Source organism: Perca fluviatilis, chromosome 21 (genome assembly GCF_010015445.1).
Source record: "Perca fluviatilis chromosome 21, GENO_Pfluv_1.0, whole genome shotgun sequence".
NCBI lineage: Eukaryota > Metazoa > Chordata > Actinopteri > Perciformes > Percidae > Perca > Perca fluviatilis.
The window spans coordinates 7,955,222-7,973,541 of NC_053132.1; the positions used below are offsets into that span (position 1 = coordinate 7,955,222).

An 18,320-nucleotide genomic window follows, 5' to 3' on the forward strand; every position below is an offset into this window, starting at 1 on the left:
TTAAAACAGACTTGTTGTTCTGTGGATTGATTTCCCTCCCATATAGAAATAAATGGAAAACAATGGTTGGTAGAAGGCCTTGGTGTTTTTAGGCTTTTTCACACAATATCTGAGTTTCTGTACCAAAACAATACATTTATCAATACCATACTTAGATACCATCTTATACTGAGAAATGTAAATTAAATTAAAAACAAACTTTTTAGGTTTGACAAAAGAACCCAAATTTCTCAAATGTTGTTCACATGGACAAGTCGTACAAGAACTTTGCATGAATAAAATGCTCTAAAACAGTCTCCATTTCTACATTTCTATTTTATTTATACATACATTTGCATTTAAATTAGGACGTATCTAATCAAAGATTAAAAGTATTAGACCAAGGCTTTTGATCATTTTGACTCATATTTTGTGATGTATTATGGATTTATATGAAACTCTACAGTATGCATTCAAAAAAACCAGGCATTGTTTGTGCTAAGTTTGTAGTTAACATCTGTGCCTGCGTTTCCGCCCAGGGTTCATCTTCATGGGGGAGATTACTCATCGAATGCTGACCGCCACACAGTACATTGCGCCCCTCATGGCCAACTTTGACCCCAGCTTCTCCAAAAACTCAACAGTGAGGTACTCGGACAACGGTGAGCGAGGAGCTCCTCTGTGAAGTCGGTAATGTTTGGAAGCTCCTGGTTTTCTTTAACCAGCCTCTGAATCTTGCTCTGCAGGTAATCTGTTTGTGGTGCAGTGGGACAAAGTCCAGTTTAAGGACAGAGAAGCTGAAGGACCTTTTACTTTCCAGGCAGTCCTCCACAGAAATGGAACCATTGTTTTCAACTACAGAGATGTAGGTGATGGATTTCAACTTAACTGCTTTCTTCATCATCTGTGCACTTCTACAGCTGTTAAAACAAACACTGCTGTTATTTTTTTAGATCCCTATACCAGTGGAAAAAATGAATTCCACCGAGCATCCAGTGAAAGTGGGACTGTCTGATGCTTTCATGGCACTCCTCCCCTCCTCACAGCTCTCAGGTGAGTTCTCAGAAATAAAATTAGTTTTTGTTTTGTTTTTTTAAACACAGCTGACTTTAAAAAGTATGGAGACGCATTGCTGCCATTGTGACGAAGATAATCAGGTTTCTCCATTCTGTTTCTTCTTATAACAATATGTTCATACTTTTCTTTTATTATAACATATAAACCTCATTTCAATTTCACCTCAACATTATTTCATAGAACAAAATACCAACTTTCAATTAAAAAAATGTAAAATGTGATCCAGTAAAAAAGCCTAAAGATAAGACTTTTGCCTATATTGCAAACACACTAACATTTTAGATTTGTCTTGAAGATGCAAATCGCCGTACTATCTATGAGTATCATCGTGTTGAGATTGACATCACAAAGATTGTTAGCAGATCTGCTTTCGACTTCACACCTCTGCCCAGTAAGTATCCTTACAGACCAGCGTTTATATGAGAGCCTAGCCTCATTATTCACCTCTCTAACTCCAGGACACTGTGTGTGTGATTCCTCCAGCTTGTCTCCAACACACATCCTGTGATCTCTGCCTAACATCCAACTTGACAACCGGCTGTGGCTGGTGCAACACACTTCAACGGTAGGAAGAAATTCCGAAAGATTTACCTTGTAATGAAGCCGCAGAGAGCCTGGCTCTTCTCATTTTGTTCTGAGTTTCAGATGCTCGGACGGTATCGACCGGCACAGACAAGAATGGTTAGATTATAACTGCCCTGAAGAGGTGAGACACATTTCCCAGTTATACAACAGAGAAATGAGCAGCTGTTTCAGTCTTTCCTGAGTCATTCCTGTGGGCATTCACTCAGGCAAAGGGCAAGTGTGAGGACTACAACCCGGTACTACCTGAGGGATCTATGAGCTCCTTTAACCAGTCTTCTCCAGGTCCGACACCTTCTTCAGCAGTGATCGAAGACCCGCCTGTCACTAAAGGTAAACTTTCTCTGAAACAGACTCCGAAGGTTCATCTCAATCCTTCTGGTGGTACATGTCTGGAGAAAGACGAATCCAGATCCCTGGACTGGACTTTTGTTTGACAGTTAATGTGTGACTTGGATTCAGCCTTCTCCAGAAATAGTGAAGATTATTTGGTTTGACGTTATTATAATATATTTATAATAGTACAACATAGACTTTGTCAGGGACAGAACGCTCAAAGTCCTGGGGCCTTTACTACGCAGCAGGATTTGGGCGTTAGTGAGGTGACTTCAGGTTTAACCCGTGGGTTTTCCGTGTTATGGTGGTGGTTCACTTCTGCCGTGGTTATTTATGCTGCACGGCTAACCTATCCTATTTTAGAGTCTGTTGTTTTTATCTTGTTTATAGATGTACTAAGAAGCTCTATTCTTGATGGTAACTACAATTAATAGTCGGTGCTGCTATGCCATGTCATCTCCTATAGCAGGGGTGTCAAACTCATTTTCACTAAGGGCCACACTGGAAAAAGAGAATCACACCAAGGGCCAGACACTGACGTGCGTTTGTTACTGCATGTCACTTTTTTAACATTTTGGTAGCTTTTTTCCTAAGTTTTGTTGTTTTTATTCCGACGTTTTTGTGGTTTTCTCAGACATTTGTCACCTTTTTGTAAATGTGTTGCTTTTTCCGACATTTTTGTACGCTTTTTGTTGACATGAAGCCCTACAAAAGTCATCAAAAGAGTTCCTTAGCCATCATAGAATTTAGCAAATCAAGCGAAACAATGATACATTTTTTTAACAACAACCTGTTTCACAGCCTGTATATGAAAACTCTCTGCTTCTGGGGGAATTTCCGAGTCTCAGAGTTGGCAAATCTGCGATATTTTGCTTTGAATGTCAGGTAATTGCAGTTTAAAAAACACTTTCCTGTGTTTTTGGTTTGGCGCACAACTAGGCAGGCCAAAATTTATTGTGTAGCCAAATTGATATATACGGGCCGGATCTAAATCTACAAGTGGCCGGATTTGTCCCGCGGGCCTTGTGTTTGACACGTTCCTATAGGGATCTTATCTTAGCTTAAATGGGTACTCACGTGTTTAGAAAGAATGTGGCAGTCCTTCAAGTGCTTGTCCAGGCGAGACAAGCTGGGAAAACATGAACTACATCTGCAACCTTTTCGACCTCACTCAGTCGCCACAAATCGGGCTGATTTCGGTCCACTTCTGGCTTTTTTGCAATGGCTAAAAAAAGACAAATAAGAAGGAGAAAAAAATTCAACATCCAAAAGAATTACAAATTCTTATTATTATGTAGTGAAAACAGGCATCTGAAATCTGACAAAAGATTACCGACTGTATGAGTAGCCTATATAAGACCAGTTTTCTCAACCTCTAGGATGCACATTGAGTGATGAGTTAATGTTTTCTGGAGCGTGAATAAAGCATTTACCAATATGCTTTATCTTATAAACACATATTAGTTGACAAGTACAACAGACCTCTTGTTGTCAGTTGTCTTGCTTAAAGACACTCATACCAATATTATCCCAGCAGGTCAGACCATACACTTCAGGAATGCCTCTTAAGCTGCAGACACAGATGGCCCACCGTCGGCAGAAAAGGCAGTTGGACTGATCGGTCTCCCCCCGAGTTGGTCAAAAAAGTGCCTCGGAACACACTAAAACGACAAGACGTAATACGTCTCCATAACAGCAGGCGGCGCTAATCTGTATTGTTGCCCAAAAATGAAAACTGGCAGCTGATTGGACAAACGCGACACGTAGGTCTGGTTTCTCCGGAAATTCAAAGACAGACTGTCACGGCGGCTTGTTCAGAATACGATCTCATATTGTACTAAAATAGTTCACCGAAACGTGTTTCTGAAAACATTTTAAGTGTCTTCATTTCAGATCGACAAAGGTCAGTTTAAAAGATTTTTGTCAGATTTTGAAAGACTCTATTCATGCTCATTCCGCTCCCCGTTTCCGAGTTAGCACTCTACCAATCAGATTGGTCATTTGAGTCCGACCGCCAATTCAACATGTCAAATCGGCCAAAATGAAGGCCGACGGCCCCTCTGATGGACGACGGCACGGAACACACCGAACAGACTCGAGTCACTGACCTCGCCAGACTGTCCGACAGCCGTTTATCGACTCGGTGTGTCAGCGCCTTAAGGTTACAGTCACCTCTTTAGCTGGTCACTTCTACATGCAACAACAATCTGTGTTTTCCTTCCTTTCAGATATACAGACGGGTCCACCAAACCATAAGGGGAAAACAGGGAACTTGGCCATCATAGCAGGTGTAGTGGCTGCGCTGGTTCTGCTTGTAGTTCTGACCTTACTGGCTGTCTACTACATCAACACGCACCCCACAGTTGCTCCACCGTTCTACCTCATGCAGGTGAGAAAAAAACAAATGCATGCATTCTGTAGTCACAGTTTATTTTTCTGTTTAAAGCTGCTGTAGGTAGAAAGCAACAAACCACCAGAATTTTAAGTAGAGTGAGACCTCTTCCTGCAGCTCTCCCTCTCCCCTCTCTGTCTACATGTGCAGAACAGCCAATAGGAATGCTCTCTCTCTGAAAGGACCTGTGATTGGCCAAAGTCTCCCGTCACGGGCTAGATTTTCTAAAGCCTAAAAACAGAGCCAACAGGAGGTGCAGCAGTCTTGTTTTCTCTCAGACCACTTGAATTACAATGTGCTAAAGGGTTATCAGGAATATCCCACATGCACACTCATGTTTACAGTGGTGGAATGTAACTAAGTACATTTAGTCAAGTACAAATGTAAGGTACTTGAACTTCACTTTCTTTTCATTTCTACTTTTACTCCACTACATTTCAGAGGAAAATGTAGTACTTTTTACTTCACTACAATTATCTGACAGTGTATCTTAGGGTAAGTGTATCTTAAGTCACTACCCTAGATGTATTATCTGACACTGAGATGAAACGTTTAGTCGATTTATGGATTAGGCGATTGACAGAAAATTAATTGGCAACTTTTTTTCATTTTTTAAACAATTACAATTATTATTAATTATTATTAAGACATTTCATGGCTCCAGCAGCTTCATAAATGTGACAATTTTCTGCTTATCCTTTTAATTATTTTAATAGTTTGAATTCATATGTAATAATTTAGAAGTTTGTACTATTGGTTGGACAAAAAAAAACATTGTGAGGGTGTCACTTTGGGCTCTGAGAACATTTCTCACTATTTTCCAAACAATCGATTAACCGAGAAAATAATCAGAAGATTAATGCATAATGAAAATAATCATTAGTTGCAGTCCTATAAAGAATAGTTAAATCTGCAACAGTAAAATGCTGCTTTAACATTAATGCAATAATACACAGTCACAGGGGACCTTTTTCATCTTTGACTTTTAATACTTAAAGTACATTTTCCTGTTTATACTCACATACTTTTACATATAACAGAGTATTTTTACAGTGTGGTATCAACACTTAAGTAAAGGATCTGAATACTTCCTCCACCACTGCATGTTTGTCTGCTGCCTGGCCTTTTAGCAACTACTGTCTGTTGTTCTTAGCGACGCACCAATAACTACTGGCCCTCCATGAAGTTCCGAAACCAGGGCTGTCACTCCAGTTACGCCGAGGTCGAGCTTGGGGGTCATGAAAAAGATGGTTTCATTGAAGCTGAGCAGTGCTGCTAAGAGTCCTGGACATGCAGGATTCAGTCAGAAGAAGAAAGGACACCATCTTGAGGACTGCAAAGTTATTACAAGGGGATGAATATGGACGATCAGGCCGACCATCAACACAGGGTGTCCCTACTTCTACCTTGGCAGATGGACAGTGTTGACTGACTCTTGTAGCTCTTGCCAACTTTTTCTGTGTCTTTTGCTCTCTGCCATCACACAGGGGATCTGCCATATTATTCAAGGGTTGGAGGGTCTGAGAGGAAGCCGACTGTACAGAAATGAGATGCAAACGTGTAACTGTACAAAAAACACATCAACGTAAGCTGATGTCAGGGAATGAATCGAACTAGCCTTCATACTGCAAACCAACATACAACTTAACCATGTGTTTTTGTTTTTATTGAGTTTATGGAGTTATTTTTGTTTCATGAAACTTCCACATGACCAATGATTGGCTCATAGAATGTTATATCTCTGTGGACTTCAATATAACAGATATTTAGCTATGTACCTGATAGTGATTATAATGATCATCTTGAACTTCTCTGAAGAAATATTGTTTGGATGAATTTTAGAGACATCAAGTTATGAGAGTTTTTGTTATCATTTCTGTTTAAATGTCTGCTAATAAAAGCTGAAGGTGAATGTTGATAATAATCTCATGCTTGGTATGACTGAACTGATGAAGTGGAAAAGCGGTCAGGTGAATGCCATCAGGTAACAAACTGTTTATTTCCATAATAAGGATGAGCTCTAAACTGTCACATGAAGGAGCCCATAAGACTACAAGAAAGTCAACAACCCTCACATTGATTCCGAATTGTCCCACAGACAAAGGACAAAGGAGAAACAAAAGAGATGCTTTAATTACAAAAAAACAGCTATGCTAGCTTTATGAGCAATTTACACTCCTGCATCATTTAGAGCGTCCTGGCGGGGAACCTCGTACGGAAACAGCACCTAGCTAATACATCCATGACAGGACCCCATCCTCTGCGCAGCTAGTTAGCACTGCTGCTAACGTTAGTTGCTCTTAGTTGGTCCTATACGCGTGACCCCAATTACCAGTCCAACAAAAATAGTCCAATTATCTTCGCATATGACTAACCAACAGATTAATATATAAATACATCACTTACAGTTCGATGAACGCACGTTAACGCGAAAATAGTGACACATGGTACATTAATTGGACACCTAAAAAACTTTTAAACAACTTTCTGAAGTAGCTAATTACTGAAAGTAGTGCAGGTGGAACGTTCCATTCTAAAGCAGGGGTCTGGAATAGTCCAAGTGTTGCTAGCATTAATAATGTAATATTTTAAGAGGATTGTAAAACAATCATTGCACCACAGCAACACAGCGAGGGTAGGATCGTACGTTAGCACAGACCACAGTGATAGAGAAAGATTTCTCTCTCTATGGCTCTGGCACAGACTATACACTAATAGCACGTTAGCTGTCAACTGCCTAATAACCTCACGTCAATGGTAACCAAATAAGTTATAGCAAAGCCGGTCTAACCCTATATTAGAAATTCTTTGGTTATAGCGTTAACTATTCGCTTTGTAATATTGTAGAAGAAGAAACTTTATATTGCAGTTAGGAAAAGAGGGGGCACCCGGATTTGAACCGGGGACCTCTTGATCTGCAGTCAAATGCTCTACCACTGAGCTATACCCCCGATGCGTTACTTCATCGAAAGGCTAACTACTTACTGATAATCAACGTGTGTTACTCAGTGGTGTTATTCTGTCTCTGGGTGGAACAACGGTCTGTTTATTGCAAATATCCCCGCACTACAGTACGAGACGCGTGTTACCACAGTAAACTACTGTACCGTAGCATTTAGCTTAATTCCACAGTGAAAACAAGATGGCAGTTGTAATGTTAGTCATTCTTATTGACATATGGTCATTCTCCAGCAGATGGCGTCAAAATAGACTGACTGATACTGTGGACTTTGATCTCATTCACAGTTTGTTCGGAATTTGTCGTCAAACTTTATAAACTATTAGTTTTACCGACATGTATGTGTCTATAGCGTCCATACTTACTGCATTTGAGTTTGATTGTAGAGCATTATGGTAAGAGGTCATGCCATGTGTCTTATATTCAGTGTAAATTGCTGGTCTTTTTAGGGTTATTACGGAATCCTCTTGATGCATTTGACGCTGCCTTCAGGCGCTCAGAAGAAACCCGTTATTTACACTTCTCAAGTGAGATACTTGAGAGGTGTAAATACAAATCAATGATGGTAGTTGTCTTGTTGTTGTTGTTGTTGTTGTTGTTGTGATTTAATACGCTTTATCTTACGTTGTGAAATTTCAACATAGAGCCTTTGAGGATTTGAATTGGCAGCCTACTGTCTGTTAACTTACTCCATAGACTGTATATTAATATTAACAGTCTATGACTTACTCACGCACAACAAGTGAAACTTCCTATATCCGACGCTTTCTGAAGGCACCATGAAGGCTTCGTGCTTCACGCTTGACTCCCATGGATGTATAAGTGACTCCTCCTCGACCAAATGCCTGCAGGCGAAGAAGACGACGGCAGTTCGTGTACCCGCTGCTCATCACAGTCTGTACTTAACTCCTGAATTGATATTTTTTATAACTTTTTTTTATCAGTTAGTTGTTGTTTTTTTGGGGTTGTGAAGAATCCCTGCGCGATCATGAATCCGCCCTGTGGAAGATGCAATAAGCCAGTTTATCCCACAGAAAAAATAAATTGCCTTGATAAGGTAAGGTTATGCAAGTCTAACCCCATTCACCAACCAAATATCACTTTGATATTACAAATTTCACTGATATACTTAGATATTTAGTCTACAATATTTCTGTCTGATAAGTTTCATATACGTGTAGGCTAGTATTATTTATTTATAGTACTATATAACTCTTCACCTGACTATCATTGTAGCTCTTTAAAACAGTTGGATGTTCTGTGTTGCAGACTTCTCATAAAAGTGAGCAGTATTCTTTCAGGGGGGAAAAATCTGTTGACTGTATTTGATTCAGCAATTGAAATCAAAATACATTGCAAGTCGTCAAATTGCTTTTAAAGTATTAAAATGGTCAGTACTAGGCAGGTAGTCTTTCTCTCCTATGTGATGTTTACTTTGGTGTCACCAACTGTTTGATAAGACTATTTGTTATTGTTATGACGGCACATATCTCATTTTAACAAATAATGTTGTGATTAATGCCACAGTATCATTTCTGTAGACAACTATATGAAATGATCTGGCTGATTATGTGGCTATAACTACACATGTACACATGCTGCATACACACAAAAAGTCGCACAGAAACACACATTAGGGAGTGATGAGGAGAGAAACCACATCCGGAAGATAAACATTAGCCAGAAACAAATGTTGAAAAAGGACAGAGCACATAAATAGTGTGTGTGTGTGTGTGTGTGTGTGTGTGTGTGTGTGTGTGTGTGTGTGTGTGTGTGTGTGTGTGTGTGTGTGTGTGTGTGTGTGTGTGTGTGTGTGTGTGTGTGTGTGTGTGTGTGTGTATGTGTGTGTGTGTATGTGTGTGTGTGTGTTATCAGTTAATCAAGATGTGACTACAACCAGATAACGACAACAAAACTCTTGTTACTGGGGGCAAAAAAATAAGGACCCAATCGAAGCAACATAATCTGATCCAAACAGTGTTTTTGAATTTCCTCTAAAATGGTTCCTCATTGGAAAGTTTTTTTTTTTTTTGCACCTTTTATTGTGGAATTTCATTAAAGTGGCCTGTACACCAACAACATCTTTTATTGTGGTACTAAAATGTTTCCTTTGTTGGAACTAACCCAAAAAAATCAATCATGTTAACAGGTAACTGGGGGAGTTGGAGTACCTTAATCTGGCAACTGGCAGTACACAGATTTTAATTATATGCATTCAACCAAACAATAATCATTCCCATGTCGTAATTTAGTAATTCTTTAAGATGACATACTGTGATTCAAGTTGATGTATCTGAATAAAATATCGTTATAGCGTTTGAGAGATAATAATAGTTTAGCCTTCTGCTAACCGTAGCCAGAGACTTAGCCTCCGCTGTGAGCCTTTGGCTACAGTTAGCAGAAGGCTAAAGGATAAGCAACGTTTTCTCTGCATCTCTGAAATACTTCGCCCGATATTGACACTTGTTTTCTAAAGCCTGAAAACAGAGCCAAGAGGAGGTGCAGAAGTTTAGTTTTCCCTCAGAAGACTCAAATGATATTAAGCTGTGAGGTTATTATCAAATCGTTGCCCGATGATGCCAAAAAAACCTGACTACCCCAGCTTTAGATAATCAGCAAAACGGAAAAAGAATTCTAAATATCTGACACGTATCTCTTATTTTTGCCTCCTCTAGTATTGGCACAAAGGTTGTTTCAGCTGCGAGGTATGCAAGATGGCCCTGAGCATGACGACCTACAAAGGCTTTGAGAAGAAGCCTTACTGCAGTATGTGAGTGTTTAAACCACACTGATCATCCTGATGCTTAAAACAGTTCAGACAAACCCTATTCTGTGTGGACGCCTTTCTGAATGATCTTGTAGTTTTATTTCATCGCAAAATTGTGACCACAGCTACAATACGTTATGGTATTATTATAAATCTACATTCCATATTGTGTTTGTACCTTTTTCTCTTCTTTCAGGCATTACCCCAAAACCTCCTTCACCATAGTGGCTGACACCCCCGAGAATCTGCGTCTCAAACAACAGAGCATGCTCAACAGTCAGGTGAGACGCCCACAGATCACAGATCAGTCCTCTGTCTCTGCTATCACTCCTGCTCCGTCAATGCTTTCAATCACCGGCAGAGACACTCGTCCTAATCTCCTTGTCATGACTCGGTATATCTTCCCCTCTTCACCTGTCTCCTTCACTCAGCTCTCTGTCTGTCTCACAGCAGGAGACGAGGACACACCGCTCGGGACAATCGGATTCCTTTAATTGAATCAAATGAGCCCTTAAATTTGACCGAATACTAAAATGAGAACACGCAAGCTTGACTTTGATAAAGATCTGAGATTTAACTCAAACAACCTGACCAAAAATCTGAGCTTTATAAAGTGTGAATGTGTAATTCTCATCTTCCTTTCGGATTCAACTGTGGCCCCGGATCAACTCAGCCTCCTTTCCTGCCTTCACTGTTCTTAATCTCTAATCTCGTCACACTGTTCAAGCCAGTAAATTAACCTGATCCCCGAAAAGGGTTAAATCCTCCAAGTCACGAGATGAAAGAGATTCCTTTACAGCGTGAATCTAACTTTAGGGATTGTCTTGTCACTCAACATTTAGAGACCAAGCTTTTTTTTACCCAGCAAACATTTGGCCAAAAGTCAAATCATCAGTTTGTACTTTAAATGCTGCATTTTTCTTGTTTTGTTTAACTTTATATCACTTGCCAAACTGTTTGTAAAATGGAATGTTTAATCTGCAGAGAAGAGGCAAATCGTATTAGTACAGCACTCTGTACCTGTTGAAATGTCTATGTGCTTCATGGCCTGCTGTTGGTATATCGCTATTTACATTTTTTTTTTTACTTTGAAAAAGAGCTAGGATAGCTGTTTCCACCTGCTTCAAGTCATATGCCTAATCTAGGTTAATCGACTCCCGGCTCTATCTTAGTGACTCTCAATGGATCGCTACGACCTGAAAGGTGAAGGTTTAACCGATCCATTAACGTGCAGCCGCAGCTTGTTATGTAACTTTGGAATCTTTGCAAAAAATAAAATAAAAAATCCATCGCCATCGTCCTATTTTTTGAAAGTTTAGTTGTCATTGTGCACTAAGAAACCACACACATTACTGTCTGAAACCACAGACTCCTCTTCACAGGGGAAACTAGAAGGGCACTCGGAGAGCGCAGACCTCGGCCAAAGCCGCGCCAACGTTAACGAAAGGGTCAACTAATTTGTGTTTTTGCTCCGTAATTTAGATCCGCTCTAAAATGCAACGGGTTCTTCATTGGCACATGCTACACCCTTCCACCAAGTTTCATAAGAAAACTGGGGCTGTAGTTTTTCCGTAGTCCTGCTGACAAACAGACAGACAGACAGACAGACAGACAAACCGACCGAACCGAAAACAGGAGGTAACCATAGTGACTTCAAGCTCTTTACAAAATGTGAATGAATTGTAGGCCTAATTGAAAGCACCAAATGATTTTCATGAAACACACAGGATGTAAAAAGGGACTAAATATCTGAAACGAGCATCTGATGTAACCACACAGACCAGCTCCATGTTTGGTTAAAAGCCTTTTAAACTATCATGTAACATAACTATGTTATTATGCTACATGATTGTTAGGTTAACATCGAGATCTAATTTACACCAGGAGTTTCTTCTCTCTGTCTGTCTCTCTCTCTCTCACTCTCTTTCTTTCTTTCTCTCTCACTCTCTCTTTCTTTGCCCTCTCGTGTCGTCTCGTCCAACCCAGTTCATTGTTTATAACCATAAAAGTCTCGGCAGTCAAGCTCTCTTACTGAGACAGCATATTCCTCATAGCAAGAACATGACTCACTGTGTGTGTGTGTGTGTGTGTGTGTGTGTGTGTGTGTGTGTGTGCAATGTGTGTGTATCTCAGATTTACTTTCAAGTAAACATTTTGGCTGGCTTTGTTTAATGTTGCAAATGTCCCGGGCCTAAAGTTAGAAGGAATACTGACACATAGCTGTTTAAAGGACAGCACGTGTGTGTTGCTGTTTATTTGTGAATCCCATTTAGTAAAAGTGTGCGTTCTACCTTTTAGAATATCGAATCTATAGTTTTTGTCATTTCGGAGAATCTCCCCTTTTTGGGCTGAGAAGTTAACCACGCGGGGATCAGTTCAAAGGCTGAGTTTCATAAATCCATGATGAATCACAATTTACAGGCGCTCTATAAGGAGGACTTTGAAAAGAACAAGGGGAAAGGTTTCAGCGTGGTGGTCGACACTCCGGAGATGCAGAGAGTGAAGAAGACGCAAGACCAGATCAGTCACGTATGTCTGGTTCGCCTCAAAAAACCGCAGAGCATCGAATAATCTAATAACACAAAATAATCGTACATCTCTATGTAGCCATAACACTCGGTCAAAGTTTTAGATGTGACGTCTTTCCAACCTCTAACTTTGTATGTGTCTATGTGTGTGTCTGCATGTCTGCATGCACTTTTATAAATATCTGTCCCTTAACATGTGAACTTGCTTGTTAAATCATTCGTTAGTTGTTGTTTTTTTTATCAAATGCTGCATTCAGGTTATGTTGAATTTATCGTTGCTGCCAATGTGTCTGTTACTTACCATTTTGTAACAGCGAGATGACATTAAACTGATGCCAACACACCATGAATGCAGTTTATAACTTTATAACTCTATGTGAAGGATACAAATGTGCATGAATTGTAAATATAACATCAATATATAATTTAATGAAACAGTTTCACTCCAGTTGTGTGTTTAACGTATACATGTCAGCAATCTTCACTTTCTTGCTGAGAGTTAGATGGGAAGATTGATACCACTCTCACGTTTGTCCGCTCAACATGAAGCTATACAGCCAGCAGCCGGTTAGATTAGCTTAGCTTAGCTTAGCATAAAGACTGGAAATGGGAGAAATAGTTATCCCTGAAAAGAAGTGATTTTTAGAAGAGCTTGTAGGCAGATTTCATTACTTTATGACAGAGCCAGGCTAGCTGTTTCCCGCTGTTTCCAGTCTTTATGCTAAGCTATAAGCTAACCGGATCCTGGTTGAAGCTCCATATATGTAGCGTACAGACATGAAAAAAAAGGATTTATCTTCTCGTATAACTCTCGGCAAGAAAGCAAATAGGCGTATTTCCCCAAATATTGAACTATTCCTCTAAAATAAGATTGATTTAATATTTGAATTAACTGTACATTTCAGGCTCTTTACAAGGAGGACTTTGAAAAGAACAAGGGGAAAGGTTTCAGCGTGGTGGTCGACACTCCGGAGATGCAGAGAGTGAAGAAGACGCAAGACCAGATCAGTAACGTAAGAAACTCTTCACAGCTCGGTTCAAACAAATCACAAAACAACATATTTTTCTCACCATGTCATGCAGATTCAATTAACTTATCGTTTTGTAAATCAACTTTTTAGAAACTCATTTTTCACTTAAAGACATGTGGTACACCAGAACTCAGAGAAGAAATCCTTAATCTAACTTCACAGGGTTTTTTTTTTAAACGCTTTTACATAAGGGACAAAAAACAAGCAGTACGTGTCATCAAGTCGAGCCATTTCCCCTGAGATACGACAGGAAAACATCCAAGTCCAATAACACGGTGCTAGATTTGCGGACTGGTGCTTTACAGCGAGCTGGGACACGAGCAGAGGGGGAACAAACTGCTGCAGGCAGCAGTGGAGAGTTCAGATCCTGCAGAGACACATTTCAGACATTTCTCCTCGTCCACTGAGGGCCAGCTGCCCTATATGGTCAAAGACTCTCAGCTGTGGACACAAAGTGAACGTCTGCTCTCTGCTGCTTTCGCGCGCGCACACACACACACACACACACACACACACACACGCACACACACACACAGCATACTGAAACACACACTTTCTCAAAGACTCTCAGCTGTGGATACAAAGTGAACGTCTGCTCTCTGCTGCTTTCGCGCGCACAACACACACACACACACACACACACACACACACACACACACAGCACACTGAAACACTGAACACACTTTCTCTTTTTTCTCTCATGAGAGCTCTGGTTGCAGAAAGGAATGACGGGTGATAAGCTGCATGTGAAAAAGGCAAAAACTGCTAACTTCCTTTTCCACTGGGAGCTTCCTTCTTTTTTTATTTCTTTCTCCCTTCCTTATTTACTTCTTTCTTTCTGTCCTTCCCTCCTTTATTTCTCCCTCTACCCAACCCTAATTCTTTCTTTCTTTCTTTCTTTCTTTCTTTCTTTCTTTCTTTCTCTCTCACTCACAAACTTTTTACATCATCCTCTCTGTTTGCTCCTCCTGAGGTCTGTTGAGGACACAGCGAGCTGGGGGGGGGGGGGCTCCTCTATCTCTTTTTTTTTCTTCTTCTAAAAATAAAGAAAATATCAGTAGTAACTCACAGTGGAGAAATCTAAATAGCAGTTTTTTATTTGTACATTTCATCTTCTCCTGTTTCTGTAAAGTGTGAAGAAATAAAACGCACTAAATCTGAAAACTTAAAACAGACACGGGGGCTTAAAGTACGTTTCTTCTCTAGTAAAACTGTTGCCTTCATATCATAAACACCCCCCTCATCATGTCTCAGCACCTCGTCAAATAGTGAGCAACTGTCAGTCAGATTTTATGTGGTTTTAACATGCACGTGTGGCTGCTTGTGCGTGCAGATAAAGTACCATGAAGATTTTGAGAAGAGCAGGATTCGAAGTGACGCACCTCCTCCTGAGAACAGACAAGGTAAGAAACATCCTTACACTTTTTGAGACACACTCCTCTAAATAACCGTATTTTTATTTGTATTAAGTGTGTGTGTGTGTGTGTGTGTGTGTGTGTGTGTGTGTGTGTGTGTGTGTGTGTGTGTGTGTGTGTGTGTGTGTGTAGACTATGAGGAACAACCATCCAACCCTGAGAGATTCAGTCAGCCGGTCGGGCAGATGCGTCCTGCTGCTGTAGCACCACCTGGTGGAGGGGTAAGACTAATACATAAACATACACTATGGGGCCAAAAGTATCCGGACACTTCAACATTGATATATATATATATATATATATATATATATATATATATATATATATATATATATATATATGTACAAGCATTTTGTGAGAATCTCCCAAAAAATGCAACAGAAATTCTGACAAATGTTTATTATTCACAGAAGTCTCCTCTATAACATATATAAAGTCCTAAGAAATCCAAATGGGTGGTGCCAATTTCCCATTGCAGCCCATGTTAAGGGGAGACACTGCAGGCGAACAGGGAAAATATTTTAACTAACAGATATCTCCATGAAACGTCCCCAGTTGATTACTTACATTAAGACAATAAATTTTGTAGTACAAGTTTTCTGAACTTTTATGTTTAATTATGCAAATGAGGCATTGTCTAATTAAATATGTGCTAATTTGCATAAATAATGGTGTTTCAGTGTTTTTCAACTTGGACCCTGTTTCCCCATGCATTGGTGTCTAAGAGACTAATGTAAATCAAAATAATTGAAATCTTTTGAAATCTGTAGTCCAATATTGTGTGAGAACGCTGTAACCAGCAGCCACGAACCGGACTGCAATCTAAAATGCACACCGTCAGTTTCCGTCCACTAAAAGTTCGGTTTCTGCCGCTGACAGGCTCACAACATTATAGAAAGGATCTCTACAGAGGTAGACCTTTTTGTTAAAGAGTAAGATCTTTAAGATTTTGTCACCATCACCAAACCCACTAGACTCCATATAAATAATCAGTACTTTTAGCGTGTATAAAGTCAACAAGACGGCTTTTGATTTTGAGTTTAATATTATTTGTCTACTTGAATGATGTGTCTTTGACAATGATAAAATTATTGTTTATTTACATGGAGTCTGGTTTTTGGTGATGGGGATTTCGGGGCTGTCTTATGTTAAACAAGAATGATCTTACTCTTTAATAAAAAGGTCTATGTTGTCAGATACTTAGAATAATAATCTGTCAGTAGCAAAAACAGCACTTTTAGTGGATGGTAGTCTATATCAACGACGTTCCACTTCCGGGATTTCTTTGTGTTGGCATTCTAAACTCTGGTAGATTTATGGTCAACCTTTTCTCAGATCTCTGCAGGGTAAATCCAGACAGCTAGCTAGACTATCTGTCCAATCTGAGTTTTCTGTTGCACGACTAAAACAACTTTTGAACGTACACACGTTCCACCAAAACAAGTTCCTTCCAGAGGCTATTTTGCAGAGGTGCCGTTGCTCCGTGCGGGAAACAGGGTCCAAGTTGAAAAATACTGAAACGCCATTATTTATGCAAATTAGCACAATTAGACAATGCCTCATTTGCATAATTAAACATACAATTTCAGAAACAATTATTGTCTTAATGTAAGTAATCAACTGGGGAAGTTTCATGGAGATATCTGTCATATATAAATATTTTCCCTGTTTTCACCTGTTGTGTCTTCCCTTAACTGGGCTGCAATGGAAAATTGTGGCATCACCGATTTCAGTATCTTTTTAATACTTTCCACTACTTGGATCTCTTAGGACTTTTTCAGACTTCTGTTTGTTTAAATGTATTTATTTAATTTGTGATGTTTAATAATAGGTCAGCTTTTTAATTTTAATTCATACAGAAGTCATGTTCTTTAATAAAGTGTAAGTTTTCCTGCATTTGTGTCTGTCTGTCTGTGTGTGTGAGTGTCACTCAGTTGGGAAATTCAATTCTTTATGTTGTATGTTAGTGCCTGTTTATTAATTTCCTCTGTGTGTGTGTGTTTTTGATTGATTCATCTCCACAGAAACGTTACCAGGCTGTGTACAGCTATGCGGCAGCAGAGGCAGATGAAGTTTCTCTGCAGGAAGGCGATCTGCTCTTAGACGTGGAGCCGATAGATGAAGGGTGGATGTTCGGATGCAACCAGCGCACGGGGCAGCGAGGCATGCTCCCTGCCAACTATGTCCGACCCGTGTGAAACAAACCGACACAAGGTGGCCCTCCTCCAGCACGAGATGCCCTGCGAATCTGCTGTCACCACCAAATTTTCAGGCGTCTTCTCTGAATCAGCTTTTGCAAATGAAAAATAATATTCCCCCAACTGGTTCTGCTTCTTCTTGCCTTCCCCCCCCCCAGAGGTAGAGTTTTGAAATATAAGTAAAGAAGTAGTGGTGTGGTCATAGGTCCTTGTATAATTAGATTAGTCAGTGAGATTTTAGTATTTGAGATACTTTAGTCTCTAGCCTCTGGCCAAAAAAGCCTGACCATTGGAGTTTTTTTTTTTCCCCAGACACGTAATACAGCTATCTCTCGTATCAGGAGGACATGGAGGGAAGCACTATTTTAAAAAAATAAAAACTACCTGGTTTCTACTAACACAAAGCTTAATGCTAATTGGTGAAGTATCCCTTTAAGGGAAAAGCAGTGATAAAGGTTGAAATGTCTAACAGAAACTCACAAAATAAGGAAGTAAGAGTAAGGCAGAGGGAATAAATTCACAATACTGAAGAAATGTTAAACCTACAGCTTTTAACTATACTTCCCACATTTACTTTCTCAGGAAACCTTTACAGACATGTCCTTCCGCAGTAAAGTGCATTCCTTACAAACAGATGCAGTAAAGTGTAAAATGTTCTGCAGTTAAATGAGTTTCTACAACCCATTTGACATAATAATTTAGGCTGATTTGATTAAAAGTTGAATATGTAAGGTTTTTTTTTTTTTTTTTTTTTTTTTTTTTTTTTTTTTTTAGAGGCCTGAAGACAATAATTCTGCTTCATTTTCTTGTTGTATGCCTAACTGATTACTGAATTGTTAATTGAGAAATTAAGTTCAGTGGAACAAGTACTCTACACTATTTTTAGGAAAAGCAGCAATACCAGTGTAGAAACACTGTTGTAAAAGTCCTGCATTCACAATTTTCCTATAAACGTAGTAGAGTAAAAACTACAATATTTGCCTCGGAAATGTTGTAGAGTCAAAGTTGCAGAAAATGGAAATACTAAGACAAAAAGGACAAGTAGCTCAGATTGTA

The 18,320-nt window shown here is 39.6% G+C and overlaps 2 protein-coding genes, 1 long non-coding RNA gene and 1 other non-coding gene across 6 annotated transcripts in view; 2 read left to right on the plus strand and 2 right to left on the minus strand.

Moving 5' to 3' along the window:
• Positions 1–6,284, plus strand: part of LOC120551080 (plexin domain-containing protein 1-like) — a 19,222-nt gene extending 12,938 nt beyond the window's left edge. Inside the window, exons 5-13 of the mRNA XM_039788236.1 lie at positions 519–641; positions 726–844; positions 933–1,032; positions 1,352–1,447; positions 1,540–1,621; positions 1,702–1,762; positions 1,848–1,971; positions 4,203–4,363; positions 5,520–6,284. Of these exons, the coding sequence (XP_039644170.1) occupies positions 519–641; positions 726–844; positions 933–1,032; positions 1,352–1,447; positions 1,540–1,621; positions 1,702–1,762; positions 1,848–1,971; positions 4,203–4,363; positions 5,520–5,645 (992 nt within the window). The 3' untranslated portion in view covers positions 5,646–6,284. The remainder of the gene's footprint in view (positions 1–518; positions 642–725; positions 845–932; positions 1,033–1,351; positions 1,448–1,539; positions 1,622–1,701; positions 1,763–1,847; positions 1,972–4,202; positions 4,364–5,519) is intronic.
• LOC120551084 overlaps positions 1–7,830 on the minus strand; it is a 10,160-nt gene extending 2,330 nt beyond the window's left edge. Inside the window, exons 1-2 of one of the 2 annotated variants that reach the window (XR_005637820.1) lie at positions 7,691–7,830; positions 3,052–3,199 (exon numbers count right to left, since the gene is read on the minus strand). This is a non-coding gene — a long non-coding RNA (uncharacterized LOC120551084). Of the gene's footprint in view, positions 1–3,051; positions 3,200–6,772; positions 6,857–7,690 lie in introns of those variants that run through there. The other variant, XR_005637821.1, reaches the window with a different exon arrangement.
• On the minus strand, positions 7,246–7,317 carry trnac-gca. Its single transcript has one exon. It is a non-coding gene; the product is annotated as a tRNA-Cys (tRNA).
• A 317-nt stretch (positions 7,831–8,147) lies between the features above and the next one.
• On the plus strand, positions 8,148–17,995 carry LOC120551082 (LIM and SH3 domain protein 1-like). Of its 2 annotated transcripts, XM_039788237.1 has the most exons (8): positions 8,148–8,382; positions 10,001–10,095; positions 10,289–10,373; positions 12,514–12,621; positions 13,526–13,633; positions 14,985–15,054; positions 15,199–15,287; positions 17,091–17,995. In XM_039788237.1, the coding sequence occupies exons 1-8, from the start codon at positions 8,314–8,316 to the stop codon at positions 17,262–17,264; spliced, it is 798 nt and encodes a 265-aa protein (XP_039644171.1). In that variant the 5' UTR covers positions 8,148–8,313; the 3' UTR covers positions 17,265–17,995. The 2 variants fall into 2 exon arrangements, with proteins under 2 accessions (XP_039644171.1, XP_039644172.1); XM_039788238.1 differs by lacking the exon at positions 12,514–12,621 and having other exon boundaries at positions 8,150–8,382.
• The last annotated feature ends 325 nt before the right edge of the window (positions 17,996–18,320 follow it).